Genomic DNA, 22,143 nt, shown 5'->3' on the forward strand with positions numbered 1-22,143 from the left:
GGTAGAAGGATTAGAGGGGAGTTGAGGAGAACTTTTTTCACCCAGAGGGTGGTGGGGGTCCGGAACTCACTGCCTGAAAGGGTGCTGGAGGCGGAAACCCACATCACATTTACAAAGTACTTGGATATGCACTTGAAGTGCCGTAACCTACAAGGCTACGGACCACGAGCTGGAAAGTGGGATTCGGCTGGATAGCCCTTTTTCAGTTGGCACAAACATGATAGATCGAATGGCCTCCTTCTGTGCTGTAAATTTCTACGATCCTATGATTCTAGGTGAGGTACAGAGGCAGAGAGATTTAGGGAGGGAATTCCAGAGCTTAGTGCCTCGGCAGCTGAAGGCGCAGTCAACAATGTTGAAGCAAAAAAAAAAATCAGGGAAGCGCAAGATAATAGACAAAAAAAGACTGACTGGTCCATCGAGCTTGTCCCAATCAGTCACAGAGTAACTACACACACGACCACCCCCCACCCAAGTGTTCCATCCCACCCCACCCTGCCGCCCCACCAGCCCCCACCCAAGTGTTTCATCCCACCACCAATCATGTAGCCTCCCGGGAAAGAGTTAGATGAAAAGTTGGATTTATTTCAGCTCACTTAGGTTTTTTCAAGCACCCTGTCATTTTAAGAAAACGCGTGCAAAAGTATTCTGCTCAATGGCACAAACCAACAGTATTTTGCAAGCAAAAGACTTCAGCTAATGCCAATGTAGCAGCCAAGGTAAGCTGGAGTAAAGCATGGTGTGGGGCGCAAACTGGCTAGGGGATGTAATTATTGATTCCAAGACACTGAAGAAATGGTGGGAGGAAATAAAAAACAGATTTCTGCATCAGCCACATCTCACTGGATAGCACTCTCGCCTCAGAGTCAGAAGGTTGTGGGTTCAAGTCCCACTCCAGAGACTTGAGCACACAATCTTGGCAGACATTTCATTGCAGTACTGAGGGAGTGCTGTACTGTCTGAGATGCCATCTTTTGGATGAGACATTAATCCCCATCTGCCCTCTCAGATTAACGTAAAAGATCCCACGGCACTGCTTGAAGAGTAGGGGAGCTCTCACCGGTGTCCTGGCCAATATTTATCGCTCAACCCACATAACTAAAACAGGTTATCTGGTCACTATCTCATTGCTGTTTGTGGGAACTTGTGGTGTGAAAATCAGCTTACGCATTTCCTTACAACAAAACGACACTTCAATCTACTTAATTGGTAAATTCTACAAAGCGCTTTACAGCCAATATCTCGCAAAGATTTCAGGTACCTTTCCCCACAGAGGAGAAGAATCCCTTTCTGTGCTTTTAAAATGAGTTTAAAGGGGCAGACGAAGCCTGCGGGGAATAAAAGGGGATGCATTCATGGAGATCCCCCCCCCCCACCAGTGTTTGGACTCATAGGAAAGGGAATTCAAAATGGACCTAATTTACAGAAGCTTGAGATCCCCTAAACATCTATGGGAAGGAACATATCAATTTTAAGATTCTACAACATTTTGGCTGCGAAAAAGAGTTACCAAATACAGGAGGTGGGGCCAACGTCTGAAGCAAATTCATGTATTAAAGACCCCAGGCTATTTACCCCCTAAGAGATAATTGAATTACCCAATCAAGCACAATGGAAATCATGGTCAGAAAAACTGGACAATCCTAAAACAATGCAAAACCAGTGATAGGACATTCTCACACCCTAATCGAGTTACTGCTGACAAAGGAGACATTTGAAAATCAATGGACAGACAATTTAAACAGAGCCCAAGAGATTTGATGGGAGATAACGGAGCTTTTTTTTGGGATATATCTATCCCCCAGTTTTACAAGGAAAAGGCTAGCAGAACACAGAAACTAGCAGAACACAGACTGTAACTTGCATAGACTCTAGCAGAACACAGACTCAAAAGGAACACAGACAGACACAAGCAGCCAGAGTGAAGAAATGGAGTGGTGAAGGAACTTACAAGAAATCGTCAAGGACCAACTGAGCACGAGGCCCACAAAATGGAAGGTTGTCAGCAACCAAATTGACAAACCCGGGCTACCACAACCAGCGAAACGACCAACCAAAACCAACTCAGCAAAAACTGAAGAATCGACCTTTATTTCCACTCTACAATCTACTTCTGAACAACCAACGGGTGAGAAATTACCAAAAGGGACTAACTAAAACTAAAACCAAAGAAAGTGGGTACTTATCCCATACATCCGAAACGCAACTTACCGCATCAACGGACGCACCCCAACTGAAGACTACGCAGTCCAAAGTCCTCTCCTCCGTTCGGGGTACGGCTCGCCGAGAAGGCCAAGTGCAGCAAACCCCGAAACTGTGATTCACCGGCAACTGTCTAAAGGGATTGGTGAGCATAGCCCCTGAAACCCCCAGAGCTATAACTTAGTTAGTTAGGGGAATTGGGAGGGGGGAGGCTGGGATAACGTGTGTAAATGTATCTGCATTCTCCTCTTTACCCCATTTAGAGTTTAAGCTGTATTCTTTTCCCCACAGGCTGTAATTTGACATTTTATTCAATGTGTTGTACCCCTCAGTGTGTATTGGTCTGTGTGTGTTATTAAAGGTGTGCCTTTTACTTCTTTTTAAACACAATAAAGCCATATCTGCTTCCGACCTTGAAACCGATTGTCTGTCCAAGTCTGTCACAGTCCCTTCATAATTCCAGTGTCTAGAACCAAGGGTGTGGGAGCGATTTGGAACCGCTCATATAAGGTCAGAAAGGAAAGCTGACCCCCTGCAAACCACCCCTTACAGCTTTGGAACATTCTGATTTCATGAACGTCGCTATATAAATACAAGTTTGTTCTTTCTTGCTAAAGCTGAATGTTTGGCCATGAAATTCCTATCGGGATGTTGCACCAATGAAAGAGTAGTGAGCAGACAAACCCAGTGCCATCATGCCAAAAAGGACAGTTCAGTGCTGCTCGCACCAATCTATCCTTCTGAAGTGGATCAACCCAGTGCTAGCTGCTATTTGAACATAAATGATCCCATTCCATTCCTTCTAGAATTATCTTCCTTGAGGGACCTTCTGGGGCCCGGTCAATGGCCTCAGCGCCACTCACGCCAGCTTCTGGCCGGCAAGAGTTCGAGTGAGGCCTTTAAAAGAAGAAAATGGTGGAGCTCCCATGATAGGCCAGAAACACAACAACAACAACTTTTATTTCTATAGTGCCTTTAACATAGTAAAATGTCCCAAAGCACTTCAGAGGAGTATTATAAGACAAAAAAATTTTGCATCAAACATCAAAGGAGAAATTAGGGAAGATGAAAGAGGTAGGTTTTAAGGAGCATCTTAAAGGAGGAAAGAGAGATATAGAGGCAGAGAGGTTTAAGCAGGAAATTCCAGAGCTTTTGGTCTAGGCAACAGAAGTCATGCCCACCAATGGTTGAGCGATTATAATCAGGGATGCTTAAGAGGGCAGAATTAGAGGAGCGCAGATATCTCGGTGGATTGTGGGGCTGGAGGAGATTAGAGAGATAGGGAAGGGATTTGAAAACAAGGATGAGAATTTTGAAATTGAGGCTTTGCTTAACCGGTAGCCGATGTAGGTCAGCGAGTACAGAGGTAAGGGTGAATGGGACTTGGTGCAAGTTTACGTCGGGTAGAATGTGGGGAGTTGGCCAGAAGTGCACTGCAATAGTCAAGTCTCGAAGTAATAAAGGCATGGATGAGGGTTTCAGCAATGGATGAGCTGAAGCAAGGGCAGAGATGGGCGATGTTGCAGAGGTGGAAATAGACGGTCTTAGTTATGCCTTGGATTACATTGGATATATTGCACAGAAACAAGCCATTCGACCCAACCAGTCCATGCTGGTTTTATGCTCCAATTGAGCCTCCTCCCATCTTTCCTCATCTAAATTTATCCACATAACCCTCTATTCCCTTCTCCCTCATTGGATTGTCTAGCCTTCCCTTCAATGCATCTATACTATTTGCTTCAACCACTCCCTGTGGCAGCGAGTTCCACATTCTCACCACTCTCTGGGTAAAGAAGCTTCTTCTGAATTCCCGATTGGATTTCTTAGTGACTATCTTATATTGATGGCCTCTAGTTATGCTCTTCCCCACAAGTGGAAACATTCTCTCTGTATCCACTCTATCGAAACCTTTCATAATTTTAAAGACCTCTATTAGGTCAGCCCTCAGCCTTCTTTTTTCAAGAGAAAAAAAAAAGAGAGACCTGGCCTGTTCATCCTCTCTTGATATGTATACGCTCACATTTCTGGTCTTATCCTTGTAAATCTTCTTTGCAACCTCTCCAGTGCCTCCATATTCTTTTTATAATATGGTGACCAGAACTGTACGCAGTCTAACCAAGGTTCGATACAGGTTTAGCATAACTTCCCTACTTTTCAAATCTATACCTCTAGAAATAAACCCTAGTGCTTGGTTTGCTTTTTTTTTTTTAAATGGCCCTGTGTGTCCACAACTTTTAGCGATTTGTACTCAGAGATCCCTTTGTTCCTCCACTGCACCTCGACTCGCATCCTCCAAGCGACCTCCCTATTCTTCCTACCAAAATGTAACACATCACATTTATCTGTGTTGAACTTCATTTGCCAATTATATGCCCATTCTGCAAGTTTATTAATGTCTTCCCTATATTTGTTGCAGTCCTGTAGTATTGACTATCCTCTTCCTCCCCCACCCACAATTTGGTGTCATCTGCAAATTTAGAAATGGTGTTTCTGATTCCAAAGTATAAATGGTTAATATAAATTGTGAACAGCAGTGATCTCAGCACTGATCCCTGTAGAACACCATTACCCACCTTCTGCTCTGCTTTCTGTCTTGAAGCCAGCTAGATATCCAATCTGCTACTTATCCCCTGACTCTGCATTCTCTGACCTTGTTCATCAGTCTATTATAGGGTACCTTATCAAAGGCCTTTTGAAAATCTGGATAAATTATAGCTACTGCATTACGATTGTCTACACTCTCTGTTACCTCTTCAAAAAATTCAATGAGTTTTGGTTAAGCTAGACTTTCCCTTTTGAAATCCAAGCTGACAATTATTATATTTTTGGTTTCTAGATGTTCTTCTATTTTTTCCCTTAAGTAGGGATTCCATTATTGTTCCTACCACCGATGTTAAGCTGACTGATCTATAATTCCCTGGACACGTTCTTTTCCCCCTTCTTAAATATAGGCATTATGTTAGCAATGCACCAAGTCCTCTGGCACTACACCTTTTTCTAATGAATTATTAAACGTGTAGTAAGGCTCCTGCTATTCTTTTAAAACGTGTGGATGCAATCCATCCGGACCATCATAGGCAGTCCCTTGGAATCGTGGACGACTTGCTTCCACTCTAAAAATGAGTCCTTAGGTGGTTGAACATTCTCTCTATATCCACTCTGTCAAAACCTTTCAGAATTTTAAAGACCTCTATTAGGTCACCCTTCAGCCTTCTTTTTTCAAGAGAAAAGAGACCCAGCCTGTTCATCCTTTCCTGATGTATATCCCCTCACATTTCTGGTATCCTTGCAAATCTTCTCTGCATCCTCTCCAGTGCCTGTATATCCTGTTTATAATATGGTGACATTAAGCTCCTTTAGGGGTGAATCAAAAAACGGGTGGATTGGGAGCGTGGGGTTAAAGTGTTATGTGAATCCCAACCTGAACCCGCCTATTTCTGGTTTTAACGGAGGTGGGATGGGGGCAGGCAGTCAACCTGCTGCCAGGAGGTTTATTTAAATATTATGAGGCTGGAAGTCGCTTCTTTAACCTCCATTTTGTGTTTTACTGTAGTTGGTCGGGTTTTTACACACTTCGTAAAACCTGGCAGCAACAGCAAGGCGAGGACTGCTGCATCCAGGAGAACATAAGAACATAAGAATTAGGAACAGGAGTAGGCCATCTAGCCCCTCGAGCCTGCTCCGCCATTCAACAAGATCATGGCTGATCTGGCCGTGGACTCAGCTCCACTTACCTGCCCGCTCCCCGTAACCCCTAATTCCCTTATTGGTTAAAAATCGATCTATCTGTGATTTAAATACATTCAATGAGCTAGCCTCAACTGCTTCCTTGGGTAGAGAATTCCACAGATTCACAACCCTCTGGGAGAAGAAATTCCTTCTCAACTCGGTTTTAAATTGGCTCCCCTGTATTTTGAGGCTGTGCCCCCTAGTTCTAGTCTCCCCGACCAGTGGAAACAACCTCTCTGCCTCTATCTTGTCTATCCCTTTCATTATTTTAAATGTTTCTATAAGATCACCCCTCATCCTTCTGAACTCCAATGAGTAAAGACCCAGTCTACACAATCTATCATCATAAGGTAACCCCCTCATCTCCGGAATCAGCCTAGTGAATCATCTCTGTACCCCCTCCAAAGCTAGTATATCCTTCCTTAAGTAAGGTGACCAAAACTGCACACAGTACTCCAGGTGCGGCCTCACCAATACCCTGTACAGTTGCAGCAGGACCTCCCTGCTTTTGTACTCCATCCCTCTCGCAATGAAGGCCAACATTCCATTCGCCTTCCTGATTACCTGCTGCACCTGCAAACTAACTTTTTGGGATTCATGCACAAGGACCCCCAGGTCCCTCTGCACCGCAGCATGTTGTAATTTCCCATCTCTCTCGCGCTCACCCCACCCCCCCACTCTCTCTTGCCCCCTCTCCCATCTCTCTCTCTCCCCACCCTCTCCCATCTCTCTCTTCCAACTACCTCCTGGATCCAAGGTCACTGCCCAACACAAAGCCCGCAATTAGAACTGCCCCCCCACCCCTCCGCCCCACCCCAGGCTCAATCTGGCTGGCTGCGGCTGGGAAACAGAGGCTATCCTTTCAAATCAGGCCCTGCTGTTAAATTCGGCAAGGCCTTCGGGAGGCCATTCTCCTGGGTTTCCTGACTGCTTCAGAAAACCTCCCACCCCACATGATGCAAGAGGGAGGGATTCAAATTCCTGGGACATTGGAACCTGTTCTGGGGAAAGTGGGACCAATACAACCCAGACAGTCTGCACCAGGGCAGGACCGGAACCAATGTCCTCGGGGGGAGTGGTTGCTAGTGCTGTTGGGGAGGGTTTAAACTAATATGGCAGGGGGATGGGAATCTATGCAGGGAGACAGATGGAAGTAAAATGTGGGCAGAAGCAAAAGGTAGAAAGCAGATAAGGAAAAGTGGAGGGCAGAGAAATCAAAAAGGGTCACATTACAACATAATTCTAAAAGGACAAAGAGGGTTAAGAAAACAAGCCTGAAGGCTCTATCTCAATGCGACCAGCATTCATAATACAGTGGATGAATTATAGCTGTTAACGGATATGATGTAATTGGGATTACAGAGACATGGCTCCAGGGTGACCAAGGCTGGGAACTCAACATCCAGGGGTATTCAATATTCAGGAAGGATAGACAAAAAGGAAAAGGAGGTGGGGTAGCGTTGCTGGTTAAAGAAGAGATTAATGCAATAGTAAGGAAGGATATTAGCTTGGATGATGTGGAATCGGTATAGGTAGAAGATGCTAGTGGGAGTTGTGTACAGACCAAACAGTGGTCGTGAGGTTGGGGACGGCATCAAACAGGAAATTAGGGATGGTGCAATAAAGGTATAGCAGTTATCATGGGTGACTTTAACCTACATATAGATTGGGCTAACCAAACTGGTAGCAATACAGTGGAGAAGGATTTCCGGGAGTGTATAAGGGATGGTTTTCGAGACCAATATGTCGAGGAACCAGCTCGAGAGCTGGCCATCCAAGATTGGGTGTTGTGTAACGAAAGAGGATTAATTAGCAATCTTGTTGTGCGAGGCCCCTTGCGGAAGAGTGACCATAATATGGTAGAATTCTTCATTAAGATGGAGAGTGACACAGTTAATTCAGAGACTAGGGTCCTGAACTGAATGAAAGGTAACATCGATGGTATGAGACGTGAATTGGCTAGGATAGACTGGTGAATGATACTTAAAGGGTTGACGGTGGATAGGCAATGGCAGACATTTAAAGATCACATGGATGAACTTCAACAATTGTACATCCCTGTCTGGTGTAAAAATAAAACGGGGAAGGTGGCTCAACCGTGGCTAACAAGGGAAATTAGGGATAGTGTTAAATCCAAGGAAGAGGCATATAAATTGGCCAGAAAAAGCAGCAAACCAGAGGTCTGCGAGAAATTTAGAATTCGGCAGAGGAGACCAAAGTGTTTAATTAGGAGGGGGAAAATAGAGTATGAGAGTAATCTTGCAGGGAACATAAAAACTGACTGCAAAAGCTTCTATAGATATGTGAAGGGAAAAAAATTAGTGAAGACAAACACAGGTCCCTTGCAGTCAGAATCAGGTGAATTTATAATGGGGAGCAAAGAAATGGCAGACCAATTGAACCAATACTTTGGATCTGTCTTCACGAAGGAAGACACAAGTAACCTTCTGGAAATACTAGGGGACCGAGGGTCGAGCGAGAAGGAGGAACTGAAGGGAATCGTTATTAGTCAGGAAATTGTGTTATGGAAATTGATGGGATTAAAGGCAGATAAATCCCCGGGGCCTGATAGTCTGCATCCAAGAGTACTTAACGAAGTGGCCCTAGAAATAGCGGATGCATTGGTGGTCATTTTCCAACATTCTATAGATTCTGGATCAGTCCCTATGGATTGGAGGGTAGCTAATGTAACTCCACTTTTTAAAAAAAGGAGGGAGACAGAAAACAGGGAGTTATAGACCGGTTAGCCTGACAAAGTGGTGGGGAAAATGTTGGAATCAATTATTAAACATGTAATAACAGCGCATTTGGAAAGCAGTGACCTGATCGGTCCAAGTCAGTATGGATTTATAAGAACATAAGAACATCAGAATTAGGAACAGGAGTAGGCCATCTAGCCCCTCGAGCCTGCTCCGCCATTCAACAAGATCATGGCTGATCTGGCCGTGGACTCAGCTCCACTTACCCGTCCGCTCCCCATAACCCTTAATTCCCTTATTGGTTAAAAATCTATCTGTCATGTATTCAACCAGTATTGTAACCCATGTATAAACTGACCTAAGTTGTACACCATGAGAACACTGACCACTAGGTGGGAGACACTCCTAACCTGGACCTTCAGGTATAAAAGGGGAAGCTCCACCCACCTTCATCACTTGAGTGCTAAGGAATAAAGGACAGGTCACAGACTGACCTCTCAAGCATGGGCCTCGTGTGCATTTATACTGTGTAGTAAGGACGTATCAATGGCGACAAGAAACTGGGATTTAAACCATGCAAGCATAGCTCCTAGCAGAACAGACGAGAGGTACTGTGTTAAGGAATGGTTGGGACAGAGATTCAACATTGTTAAAGCAGCACACAGTTCTCCAGGCAGACAAGGGCAGTCAGGCATGCCCCAACATGTAGTCGAACCCAGAGAGGGAGTTCGACAGAGACAATGGCAAGCTGAACAGCGATTCACGCCATTGCAAGAGACAATGCGGCCAGTAATGGGGCCATCAACACCTGTTAATGGTGCACTCAAGGACAATAACAGGGGCAGTCAGGGACGATCGACTGGCAAGGGACCTTTTGTTTCAAACCGCAACTCATGCTGGAGGCGTGGAGGCATACATTCAGCCGGAGTTTGCAGAGATGAGCAAAATACCTGCAGAAATTGCAGAAATGGACACTGGGGGAAATCGCTGGAAGCTGAAGTTCAGCGAGTTCATGTGGAGCATGTATACAGTTCATACACCAGGACGCCACCGATAATGCTGAAAGTGCTCCTCAATGGCATCCCAGTATCAATGGAGTTAGACACGGGTGCCAGCCAGTCCCTGATGGGTATCAAACAGTTCGAAAAGTTGTGGGCATCCAAGGCCAGGAGGCCAAAATTATCGCCGATTGACTCACAGCTACGGACTTACACAAAGCAGATCATTCCGGTGCTAGGCAGCGCCACGGTAGTCGTGACCCACAAAGATTCGGAGAACAGGTTGCCACTCTTTATTGTCCCAGGGGACGGGCCCGCACTACTGGGGAGGAGTTGGCTTGCTGTCATGAACTGGAAATGGGGCGATGTCAATGCAATTTCCTCTGTGGAGCGAGTATCATGCTCACAGGTCCTGGACAAATTTGACTCATTATTTCAACCCGGCATTGGCACTTTCATGGGGGCCAAGGTAGTGATTCACATAAACCCGGACGCCAGACCAGTACACCACAAGGCCAGAGCGGTGCCGTACGTGATGCGGGAAAAGATAGAAGGCGAATTGGACCGCCTGTTGAGGGAAGGCATTTCATCTTGCCAGTCGAATTCAGTGACTGGGCTAGCCCGATTGTGCCGGTGCTCAAGGCGGATGGGTCGGTCAGGATATGTGGCGATTACAAGGCCACCATCAATCGGGTGTCACTCCAAGACCAGTACCTGCTACAGAGAGCGGAGGACCTCTTTGCGACTCTATCCGGTGGCAAACTTTTTTCAAAATTGGACCTGACCTCAGCTTACATGACCCAGGAGCTGGCGAGTGAGTCGAAGAAGCTGACCACCATCATGACACACAAGGGGTTGTTTGAGTACAACAGATGTCCGTTCGGGATTCGCTCGGCCGCCGCGATCTTCCAACGAAATATGGAAAGCCTCCTCAAGTCGATTCCAAGGACAGTAGTTTTTCAGGACGACATCCTCATCACGGGTTACGATACTGAAGAACGCCTCCACAACCTGGAGGAGGTGCTACGCAGACTGGACCGGGTAGGTCTGCGACTGTAAAAGGCGAAGTGCATCTTCCTAACTCCAGAGGTAGAATTCCTGTGGATGAGGGTAGCAGCAGACGGGATCAGCCCTACTGCATCCAAGACGGAAGCGATCCAGAGAGCACCCAGACCCCGTAACACGACGGAGCTGCGTTTGTTCCTGGGGCTCCTGAACTATTTTGGTAACTTTCTTCCCAAATTGAGCACGCTGCTAGAGCCGCTACACGTGCTCCTATGCAAAGGTCGCGAATGGGTCTGGGGGGACAGCCAGGAAAGGGCTTTTGATAGAGCACGCAATTTGTTATGTTCCAACAATCTGTTAACGCTATATGACCCATGTAAGAAACTTGTGTTAACGTGCGATGCGTCGTCCTATGGTGTCGGATGTGTGTTGCAGCATGTCAATGCCAAGGGTCAGTTGCAGCCGGTAGCTTATGCCTCCAGGAGTCTGTCCCAGGCAGAAAGGGGCTACGGGATGGTAGAAAAGGAGGCGCTCGCATGTGTATATGCGGTAAAGAAAATGCACCAGTACCTGTTTGGCAGGAAATTTGAGCTGGAGACAGATCACAAACCCCTAACGTCCCTTTTGGCCGACAACAAGGCCATAAATGCAAACGCATCGGCCCGCATACAGAGGTGGGCACTCACGTTAGCTGCCTATGACTACACAATTCGGCACAGACCGGGCACCGAAAACTGCGCCGATGCACTCAGCAGGCTCCCACTAGCCACCACTGAGGGGGCTACCGAGCATGCTGCTGAGATGGTCATGGCTGTTGAAGCTTTCGGAAGCGAAGGCTCACCCGTGACAGCCCGTCAGATTAAAGTCTGGACAAATAGAGACCCGCTATTGTCTCTAGTCAAGAAATGTGTCCTGAATGGGAACTGGGCAGCCACGAACAGGGCATGCCCTGAGAAATTTAAACCATTTCACAGGCGCAAGGATGAACTCTCGATTCAGGCCGATTGCCTACTGTGGGGAAACCGCGTAGTCATGCCCCAGATGGGCAGAGAGGTGTTCATCAGAGAACTCCACAATGGGCACCCGGGCATTGTCACGATGAAGGCAATTGCCAGGTCACACGTTTGGTGGCCAGGGATAGACGCAGATCTGGAACTTTGTGTTCGCAGGTGCAACACGTGTGCCCAGCTGGGCCATGCGCCCAGGGAAGCCCCCCTTAGCCCCTGGCCATGGCCCGCCAAGCCTTGGTCACGCATCCATGTGGACTACGCAGGTCCTTTCATGGGGAAAATGTTTTTGGTTGTAGTAGATGCCTACTCCAAATGGATCGAGTGTGACATTTTAAATTCAAGCACATCCTCTGCCACGGTAGAAAGTCTACGGGCAATGTTCGCCGCCCACGGTCTACCGGATATCTTGGTCAGCGACAATGGCCCGTGCTTCACAAGCACTGAATTCTAGGACTTCATGGCAGGCAATGGAATTAACCATGTTAGAACGGCACCGTTCAAGCCGGCCTCAAACGGCCAGGCAGAACGAGCAGTGCAGATAATCAAACAGGGGATGCTCAGATTCCAAGGGGGTTCCCTATAAACCCGCTTATCACGCCTCCTGTTGGCCTATAGATCCCGACCACACTCGCTCACAGGGGTTCCACCCGCAGAGCTACTAATGAAAAGGACGCTCAAAACCCGATTATCCCTTATACACCCCACCATGAAAGAAATTGTCGAGAGCAGGCGCCAGTCACAATATCACTACCATGACAGGAATGAGAGGGCGCAATGTATTGATGTAAATGATCCTGTTTTTGTCCTCAACTACGCTGCAGGGCCCAAATGGCTCGCAGGCACTGTGGTTACCAAAGAGGAAAATAGGATTCTGGTAGTTAAACTTATCAATGGACAAATCTGCCGCAAACATGTGGATCAAACAAAAAGGAGGTTCAGCAACCCCATAGAAGAAGCAGAGGAAGAACACGATATAGAGTTCACTCCACCACAGATGACCGAACACCGGAACCAAAGGGAGGAGAGCCCAGTCACTGTGGGCAGTCCGGACAAGCCTGAGGCACTGCAAACAGCAGACACTCAGGCCAGCGCCCAACAACCGGAGCCCCAACTCAGGCGCTCTACAAGGGAGCGTAAACCACCAGAGAGACTCAACCTGTGATCCCAATAAGACTTTGGGGGGGGAGGTGATGTCATGTATTCAACCAGCATTGTACCCCATGTATAAACTGACCTAAGTTGTACACCGTGAGAACACTGACCACTAGGTGGGAGACACTCCTAACCTGGACCTTCAGGTATAAAAGGGGAAGCTCCACCCACCTTCATCACTTGAGTGCTAAGGAATAAAGGACAGGTCACAGACTGACCTTCTCTCAAGCATGGGCCTCGTGTGCATTTATACTGTGTAGTAAGGGCGAATCACTATCTATCTGTGACTTGAATACATTCAATGAGCTAGCCTTAACTGCTTCCTTGGGCAGAGAATTCCACAGATTCACAACCCTCTGGGAGAAGAAATTCCTTCTCAACTCGGTTTTAAATTGGCTCCCCCGTATTTTGAGGCTGTGCCCCCTAGTTCTAGTCTCCCCGACCAGTGGAAACAACCTCTCTGCCTCTATCTTGTCTATCCATTTCATTATTTTAAATGTTTCTATAAGATCACCTCTCATCCTTCTGAACTCCAACGAGTAAAGACCCAGTCTACTCAATCTATCATCATAAGGATCTACCTCTCATCTCTGGAATCAGCCTAGTGAATCGTCTTTGTACCCCCTCCAAAGCTAGTATATCCTTCCTTACGTAAGGTGACGTCACAGCCAAAGTGATAAGTGATTGGCGAGTAGTTTTTCTTTTCTTTTTATATCAGCAAGTAACTTTTTAATATTGTTGTTGCCAATTTAAGTGTATCCACGGTTTAAGTCACGGCAGGAGAGCTCAGACACGTGCTATGCTCCTCCTGTACTACGTGGAAAGTCAGGGACTCTTCCGGTGTCCCTGACAACTACGTGTGTGGGAAGCGTATCCGCCTGCAGCACCTGATGGACCGCGTTGCGGAACTGGAGCTGCGGGTGGATTCACTCTGGAGCATGCACGATGCTGAGAATGACGTGAGTAGCACGTGTAACGAGATGGTCTTACCGCAGGTAAAGGGTCCACAGCCAGATAGGGAATGGAAGGCCAACAGGAAGAGCAGTGCAAGGAAGGTAGTGCAGGGGTCCCCTGTGGTCATCCCCCTGCAAAACAGATACACCGCTTTGGGTACTGTTGAGGGGGATGACTCATCAGGGGGGGAACAGCAGCAGCCAAGTTCATGGCACCATGGCTGGCTCTGCTGCACAGGAGGGCAGGAAAAAGAGTGGGAGAGCAATAGTGATAGGGGATTCAATTGTAAGGGGAATAGATCGGCGTTTCTGCGGCCGCAACCGAGACTCCAGGATAGTATGTTGCCTCCCTGATGTAAGGGTCAAGGATGTCTCAGAGCGGGTGCAGGACATTCTGAAAAGGGAGGGTGAACAGCCAGTTGTCATGGTGCATATAGGTACCAATGACATAGGTAAAAAAACGGGATAAGGTCCTACGAGACGAATTTAGGGAGCTAGGAGTTAAATTAAAAAGTCGGACCTCAAATGTAGTAATCTCAGGATTGCTACCAGTGCCACGTGCAAGTCAGAGTAGGAATCACAGGATAGCTTAGATGAATACGTGGCTTGAGGAGTGGTGCAGGAGGGAGCAATTCAAATTCTTGGGACATTGGAACCGGTTCTGGGGGAGGTGGGACCAGTACAAACCGGACAGTCTGCACCTGGGCAGGATCGGAACCAATGTCCTCGGGGGAGTGTTTGCAAGTGCTGTTGGGGAGGAGTTAAACTAATATGGCAGGGGGATGGGAACCTATGCAGGGAAATAGAATGGGGGCAGAAGCAAAAGATAGAAAGGATAATAGTAAAAATGGAGGGCAGAGAAACCCAAGGCAAAAAGCAAAAAGGGCCACATTATAGCAAAATTCTAAAGGGGCAGTGTGTTAAAAAGACAAGCCTGAAGGCTCTGTGCCTCAATGTGAGGAGTATTCGGAATAAGGTGGATGAATTAACTGCGCAGATAGCAGTTAACAGGTATGATGTGATTGGCATCTTGGAGACATGGCTCCAGGGTGACCAAGGCTGGGAACTCAACATCCAAGGGTATTCAGCATTGAGGAAGGATAGACAGAAAGGAAAAGGAGGCGGGGTGGCGTTGCTGGTTAAAGAGGAAATCAATGCAATTGTAAGGAAGGACATTAGCCTGGATGATGTGGAATCTGTATGGGTGGAGCTGCAGAATTCCAAGGAGCAAAAAACGCTAGTGGGAGTTGTGTACAGACCACCAAATAGTAGTAGTGAGGTTGGGGACAGCATCAAACAAGAAATAAGGGATGTGTGCAATAAAGGTACAGCAGTAATCATGGGCGACTGTAATCTACATATTGATTGGGCTAACCAAACTGGTAGCAATGCGGTGGAGGAGGATTTCCTGGAGTATATTAGGGATGGTTTTCTAGACCAATATGTCGAGCAACCAACTAGGGAGCTGGCCATCCTAGACTGGGTGATGTGTAATGAGAAGGGACGAATGAACAATCTTGTTGTGCGAGGTCCCTTGGGGAAAAGTGACCATAATATGGTAGAATTCCTTATTAAGATGGAAAGTGACACAGTTAATTCGGCACCTAGGGTCCTGAACTTAAGGAAAGGTAACTTCGACGGTATGAGGCATGAATTGGCTAGAATAGACTGGCAGAGGATATTTAAAGGGTTGACGGTGGATAAGCAATGGCAAACATTTAAAGATCACATGGATGAACTTCAGCAATTGCACATCCCTGTCTGAAGTAAAAATAAAACTGGGAAGGTGGCTTAACCATGGCTAACAAGAGAAATTAAGGATAGTGTTAAAGCCAAGGAAGAGGCATATAAATTGGCTAGAAAAAGCAACAAACCTGAGGACTGGGAGAAATTTAGAATTCAACAGAGGAGGTATAAGGGTTTAATTAAGAGGAGGAAAATAGAGTACAAGGGGAAGTTTGCATGGAACATAAAAACTGACTGCAAAAGCTTCGATAAATATGTGAAGAGAAAAAGATTAGTAAAGGCAAACGTAGGTCCCTTGCATTCGGATTCAGGTGAATTTATAATGGGGAACAAAGAAATGGCAGACCAATTGAACCAATACTTCGGTTCTGTCTTCACGAAGGAAGATACAAATAACCTTCCGAATGTTCTAGGAGACAGTGGGCGTAGTGAGAAGGAGGAACTGAAAGATATCCTTATTCGGCAGGAAATTGTGATATGGAAATTGATGGGATTAAAGGCAGATAAATCCCCGGGGCCTGATAGTCTGCATCCAAGAGTACTTAACGAAGTGGCCCTAGAAATAGTGGATGCATTGGTGATCATTTTCCAACAGTCTATCAACTCTGGATCAGTTCCTATGGACTGGAGGGTAGCTAATGTAACACCATTTAAAAAAAATGGAGGGAGAGAAAAAACAGGTAATTATAGACCGGTTAGCCTGACATCAGTAGTGAGGAAGATGTTGGAATCAATCATTAAAGATGAAATAGCAGCGCGTTTGGAAAGCAGTGACAGGATCGGACCAAGTCAGCATGGATTTATGAAAGGGAAATCATGCTTGACGAATCTTCTGGAATTTTTTGAGGATGTAACTAGCAGAGTGGACAAGGGAGAACCACTGGATATAGTGTAATTGGACTTTCAAAAGGCTTTTGACAAGGTCCCGCACAAGGGATTGGTATGCAAAATCAAAGCGCATGGTATTGGGGGTAATGTACTGGCGTGGATAGAGAACTGATTGGCAGACAAGCAGAGAGTCGGGATAAACGGGTCCTTTTCAGAATGGCAGGCAGTGACTAGTGGAATGCCGCAGGGCTCAGTGCTGGGAGCCCAGCTCTTTACAATGTACATTAACGATTTGGATGAAGGAATAGAGTGTAATATCTCCAAGTTTGCAGATGACATTAAACTGGGTGGCGGTGTGAGCTGTGAGGAGGATGCTAAGAGGCTGCAGGGTGACTTGGACATGTTAGGTGAGTGGGGCAAATGCATGGCAGATTCAGTATACTGTAAATAAATGTGAGGTTATCCACTTTGGTGGCAAAAACGGGAAGGCAGAATATTTTCTGAATGGTGACAGATTATGAAAAGGGGAGGTGCAACGAGACCTGGGTGTCATGGTACATCAGTCATTGAAGGTTTGCATGCAGGTACAGCAGGTGGTGAAGAAGGCAAATGGCATGTTGGCCTTCATAGCTAGGGGATTTGAGTATAGGAGCAGGGAGGTCTTACTGGAGTTGTACAGGGCCTTGGTGAGGCCTCACCTGGAATACTGTGTTCAGTTTTGGTCTCCTAATCTGAGGAAGGACATTCTTGCTATTGAGGAAGTGCAGCGAAGGTTCGCCAGACTGATTCCCGGGATGGTAGGACTGACATATGACGAAAGACTGGATCGACTCGGCTTATAGTCACTGGAATTTAGAAGAATGAGAGGGGATCTCATAGAAACATATAACATTCTGACAGGATTGGACAGGTTAGATGGAAGAAGAATGTTCCCGATGTTGGGGAAGTCAAGAACCAGGGGTCACAGTCTAAGGACAAGGGGTAAGCCATTTAGGACCGAGATGAGGAGAAACTTCTTCACCCAGAGATTGGTGAACCTGTGGAATTCTCGACCACAGAAAGTTTTTGAGGCCAGTTCGTTAGATATATTCAAAAGGGAGTTAGATGTGGCCCTTACAACTAAAGGGATCAAGGGGTATGGACAGAAAGCAGGAATGGAGTACTGAAGTTGCATGATCATCCATGATAATATTGAATGGTGGTGCAGGCTCGAAGGGTCGAATGGCCTACTCCTGCACCTATTTTCTATGTTTCTATGTTAACACGCCTTCCCCATTAAAATTCAGCCTTTACAGTCAACCATCCTAGAAAGAAAGCGAAAGAAAGACAAAAAGACAGAAGAAAGAACGGAAAGAAGGATGGAAAAGGAAATAAAGGAAAAATGAAAGAACTAACTCCACTGTTCTTCTTCGAAATAGTACCATGTGATCTTTAACGTCCACCTGAGAGAGCAGACAGGGCCTCGGTTCAACGTCTCATCTGAAAGACGGTACACACCGCTTTAAATATAACGAGAAAATCAGACCCAACAGCTTTCTAAATCATAACCTAAGGTGAAGGAACTATGTAATTATGTTTCACTGTTAAACAGAGGCAATTTGATTGCACTCCTTGGTCTTGTAATTAGCCTTCGGAACTTGTCCATTTGATTACGTGGACCCACTTATACTGTTGCCAGCTTTTTATTTCCAGATTTAAAAAAAAACTGAATGCTAACATGTCTAATGCACCAGAGAGCAATAGCCCAAGAAATACAGGACATGGCAAATTAACTCTGACCTTAGCCCCCCCAATATCACCTGTGTGAAGAGCAAAGCTCACAAGATTCCTGAACTGGGCATCAGAATACATCATCATCATCATCATAGGCAGTCCCTCGAAACGAGGATGACTTACTTCCACACCAAAAGAGGATGAGTTCACAGGTGTTTCAATGAAGGACTTAATATTTCAGGTCCTGAACTACATCCTGAAGGGTGGAAGTTGTCGGTGCATGGATTTTTTTTAATGTGGGGTGGCCGTTGCACACCAGCCACCACATGGGCTTGACAGAGACTAGGTCTTGGTCCAGTGGCAAGGGTTATCCAAGACGACTGGAGACCTGCTCTGCATCACGGACCTAATGCGCACACATATCGCAATGTGGGCTGGCTAACAACAACACCATCTTTAACATAGTAAAATGACCCAAGGTATGTCACAGGAGTGTTATCAGACAAAATTTGACACTGAGCTTCATAGAGATACTGGGACAGATGACAAAAATCTTGGAGCTAGGTTTTAAGGAGCGACTTAAAAGGAGGAGAGAAACTGGGGTAGAGACACGGAGTGGTTTATGGAGGGAATTCCAGAGCTTATGGCCTAGGTAGCTGAAGGCACGGCCGCCAATGGTGGAGCGATGGGCAACCATGGCAGAAACAATTTCTCTCTATTTGCAAGGCCATAATGTTACGACTAATATGGGCCTCCACTTACGCCTCAGATACGTACTTTCAAACTGAGGTGCCGTGCGAAGTTCTGCAGGATTTACAAACTGCTGGATGAAAACATAAAGGATAACGAATACAATCAGCAGGATACCAAGAACGGCTGACACCACAGTGTGGAAGAAAAACCTAAAGAGATTTGAAAAAGAAAAAGAAATATTAGATGTGACAAATTTAAGTATTGAATCATTTTTATGTTGCTTAACCATCTGGGGCCAGCAAGCTTGCAGTTCTTGGTCAGAATATTGTACATAGAAAGAACGTGCATTTATACAGCATCTTTCATGACCTCAGGATGTCCCAAAGCGCTTTATAACCAGTGAAGTACTTGTGAAGTGTAGTCACTCTTGTAGGGAAATACAGCAGCCAATTTGCTCACAGCAAGCTCCCACAAACCGCAATGAAATAAATGACCAGATAATCGTTCTTTCTCCCCCCCCCCCCCTCCAAGTGATGGTGGTTGAGGGGCAAATGTTGGCCAGGATACCAAGAAGAACTCCCCTGCTCGTCAAGTAGTGTCGTGGGATCTCTTACCTCCACCCGAGGGGGCGGATAGGCCCTCGGTTTAATGACTCATCCAAATGACGGCACCTCCAACAGTGCAGCCCTCCCTCAGTACTGCACCGGGAGCGTCTTGCTGGATTATGTGCTCAAGTCTCTGGAGTGGTGCTTGAACCCACAACCTTGTGACTCAGAGGCAGGAGTGCTACCATGGAGCAAAGGTAGACACCTCAACATTCAGAGAACCAAATGACAAACGTAGAAAATAGGTGCAGGAGTAGGCCATTCGGCCCTTCGACCCTGCACCACCATTCAATATGATCATGGCTCATCATTTTTGCAACTTCAGTACCCAATTTCTGCTTTCTCTCCATATCCCTCGATCCCTTTAGCCGTAAGGGCCACATCTAACTCTCTTTTGAATATATCTAACGAACTGGCCTCAACAACTTTCTGTAGTAGAGAATTACTTTATAATGTGAAATATCAATTCAACAGATCTTATTTTTTTTTAAATGCTGTCAGTAAAACAAAAGAAAGATTGAGAATGCTGGTGTGGTAATTGTTACCTCACTTTAAAGAATAGGCTACATCATGAAAACTTAAATATTTATCTTGAAACGAAAAAACAAAACAGTCCCCGAAAGGATTTTGCCTTCCATTTCCTCTCAGAGTTGTTTCTTACTCCCGACCCGGTTCTTAGAGTGCCCGTTTGTTTGGGGATTTTAATTTTTAAACAAATGAAACACTTCAATGTGAGTACACATTATAACCTACAACCCTTGCTGGGGTAAGCATCATAAGTTAGACTTTTTTCTGCACCCTTCAGCTCAAAAATGTGTAACTTGCTGGAAGTGTCAACAGCAAAGGTCACAAGTGAATAGCCCTGAACGGGGGTGCGTGGCGAGGGCAATGGGACGTCTGGAACCAACAGTCTATTTCCTTAACCAATGAGATTGAAGGATTAAGAAAGAGGGGAATGATGGAGAAGGAGGGCAAATTAGAGTCAATTCAGGTACAGAAAGAGAAAAAGAGGGAAAGAAAGATTGGATGGAGAGAGCGAGAGAGTGAAACTAGACAAAGGAAAATAAATAAAAAAATGTAAACATGTAACATTTAATTTTTTTTTAAATCTCCAAGAACAATTTACCACCTGAAGGAATGAAACTTCATGATTTAAAGTGTTCAATTTCTATGGCAGAGAGATTGATTGCCATTGCATAAAAGGTACTTACATTGTTAATTACTAGACTTAAATGTCTGCGGCGAGTTTAACAGGAAAATCCAGTAAGCACTTATAAATAATGGGGAGGCCAAGGGCAAGATGCACTTTGTGCGAAGCAAATGGCAGAGTGGCCTAAATCGAGTGACCAGAAAGTTCTGGAGATTCACAACACACAGTGTCTCTCTTAATCCCTTGAATTTGTTGGGCAATTTACACATCAACAGCGTCCGTGGCTAACGTGGTGTTATTTTTACAGCAAGATTCGGACTGATGTTCTTTACAAAACAAAAGTGCAATGTGCAAAGATTTTTCAAAAAAATTGACGCATTGCTGGACGTAATTTCAAACTTTGGCAGAAAACAAATCAACTGAAAGTTCCATTTAATTACAACAGTAACTTCTAGTTATTCAGAGCCTTTAACACAGTAAAAACGCCCCAAGGCGCTTCATAAGAGCGTTCAGACAAAATTTGACACCGAGCTCTCCAACAGGATATTTGGGCAAGTGACCAAAAGTTTGCTCAAAGAGGTAGGTTTTATGGAGCGTCTTAAAGGAGGCGAGGCAGAAAGGTGTAGGGAGGAAATTCCAGAACTTGGGGCCTAGCGGTCGCCAATGTTGGAATGTTCAGATTCAGGGATACATGAGAGGACAGAATTAGAGGACTACAGAGATCTCGAAGGGTTGTAGAGCTGGTGGAAGTTAGAGATAGGGAGGGGCAAGACGAGGGTTGCCAACTCTGGTTAGACATATTCCCAGAGGTTTCATTACATGTGCTCTTGCCTCCAACCTCCCTGCCCCCACACTCTTGCCATTGGTCGCTAATCCATACTCAGTGCACTGCCTTGCCACACCAATCCGAAAGCGAGCAGACTCTTCATGACCCAATTGGATAATTCTTGTCCGTCAATCAAACAGCCTCCCCTCACCCATGTCCAATATTTTTATAACAGACAGAAGTGCTCAAAGATTTTTTTTTTTTAAAAACACCATTTTTTATTGCTCATATGATTTTTCTTGTGTGTTGTTCACTACAGTGTCCTGGAGATGAGTCTTCAATTTCTGGGCTCTCGAGGGAACTTCAGCAGGGTTGGCAACCCCCGACAAGGCCATGGTGGGATTTGAATAAAAGGATGAGCATTTTAAAATTGAGGCGTTGCTGGACTGGGACCCAATGTAGGTCAATGAGCACAGGGGTGATGGGTGAATGGCACTCAGCGCGAGTTAGGATACGGGAAGCAGAGTTTTTGATGAGCTGAAGTTTACGGAGGGTAGAAGATAGAAGGACGGCCAGGAGAGCTTTGTAGTAGTCGAGTCTGGAGGCAACAATACTATGGATGAGGGTTTCAACAGGAGAGCAAGGGCGGAGACAGATGATATTACAGAGGTGGGAACAAGCGGTTTTGGTGACGCATATAGTCACTTAAGCGCTTGTTTACATTTAGGACAAAATGAGTACATCAGAGATTAAAGTCCCTTATCTTGGAGAGTGCTTTAGGATAATTGCGGAGGGAAAGCAACTTTAAACAATCATTATTCAAATATTTTTTAAGTGACTCAAAGCAAACAGTTGGTCCCCACCAAGCCTCAGTAAACACAGTCGGACTTGTAA

At 45.7% G+C, this 22,143-nt stretch overlaps 1 protein-coding gene across 2 annotated transcripts in view; it reads right to left on the reverse strand.

The window, feature by feature from the left end:
• The window catches only part of zdhhc11 (zinc finger DHHC-type containing 11), a 149,540-nt gene that overhangs the window by 31,238 nt on the left and 96,159 nt on the right, over positions 1–22,143 (reverse strand). For both annotated transcript variants that reach the window (XM_070879830.1, XM_070879829.1), the window contains exon 5: positions 18,813–18,937. In XM_070879830.1, coding sequence (XP_070735931.1) covers positions 18,813–18,937 — 125 coding nt within the window. The remainder of the gene's footprint in view (positions 1–18,812; positions 18,938–22,143) is intronic.

Source organism: Pristiophorus japonicus, chromosome 5 (assembly GCF_044704955.1).
Source record: "Pristiophorus japonicus isolate sPriJap1 chromosome 5, sPriJap1.hap1, whole genome shotgun sequence".
Taxonomy (NCBI): domain Eukaryota; kingdom Metazoa; phylum Chordata; class Chondrichthyes; family Pristiophoridae; genus Pristiophorus; species Pristiophorus japonicus.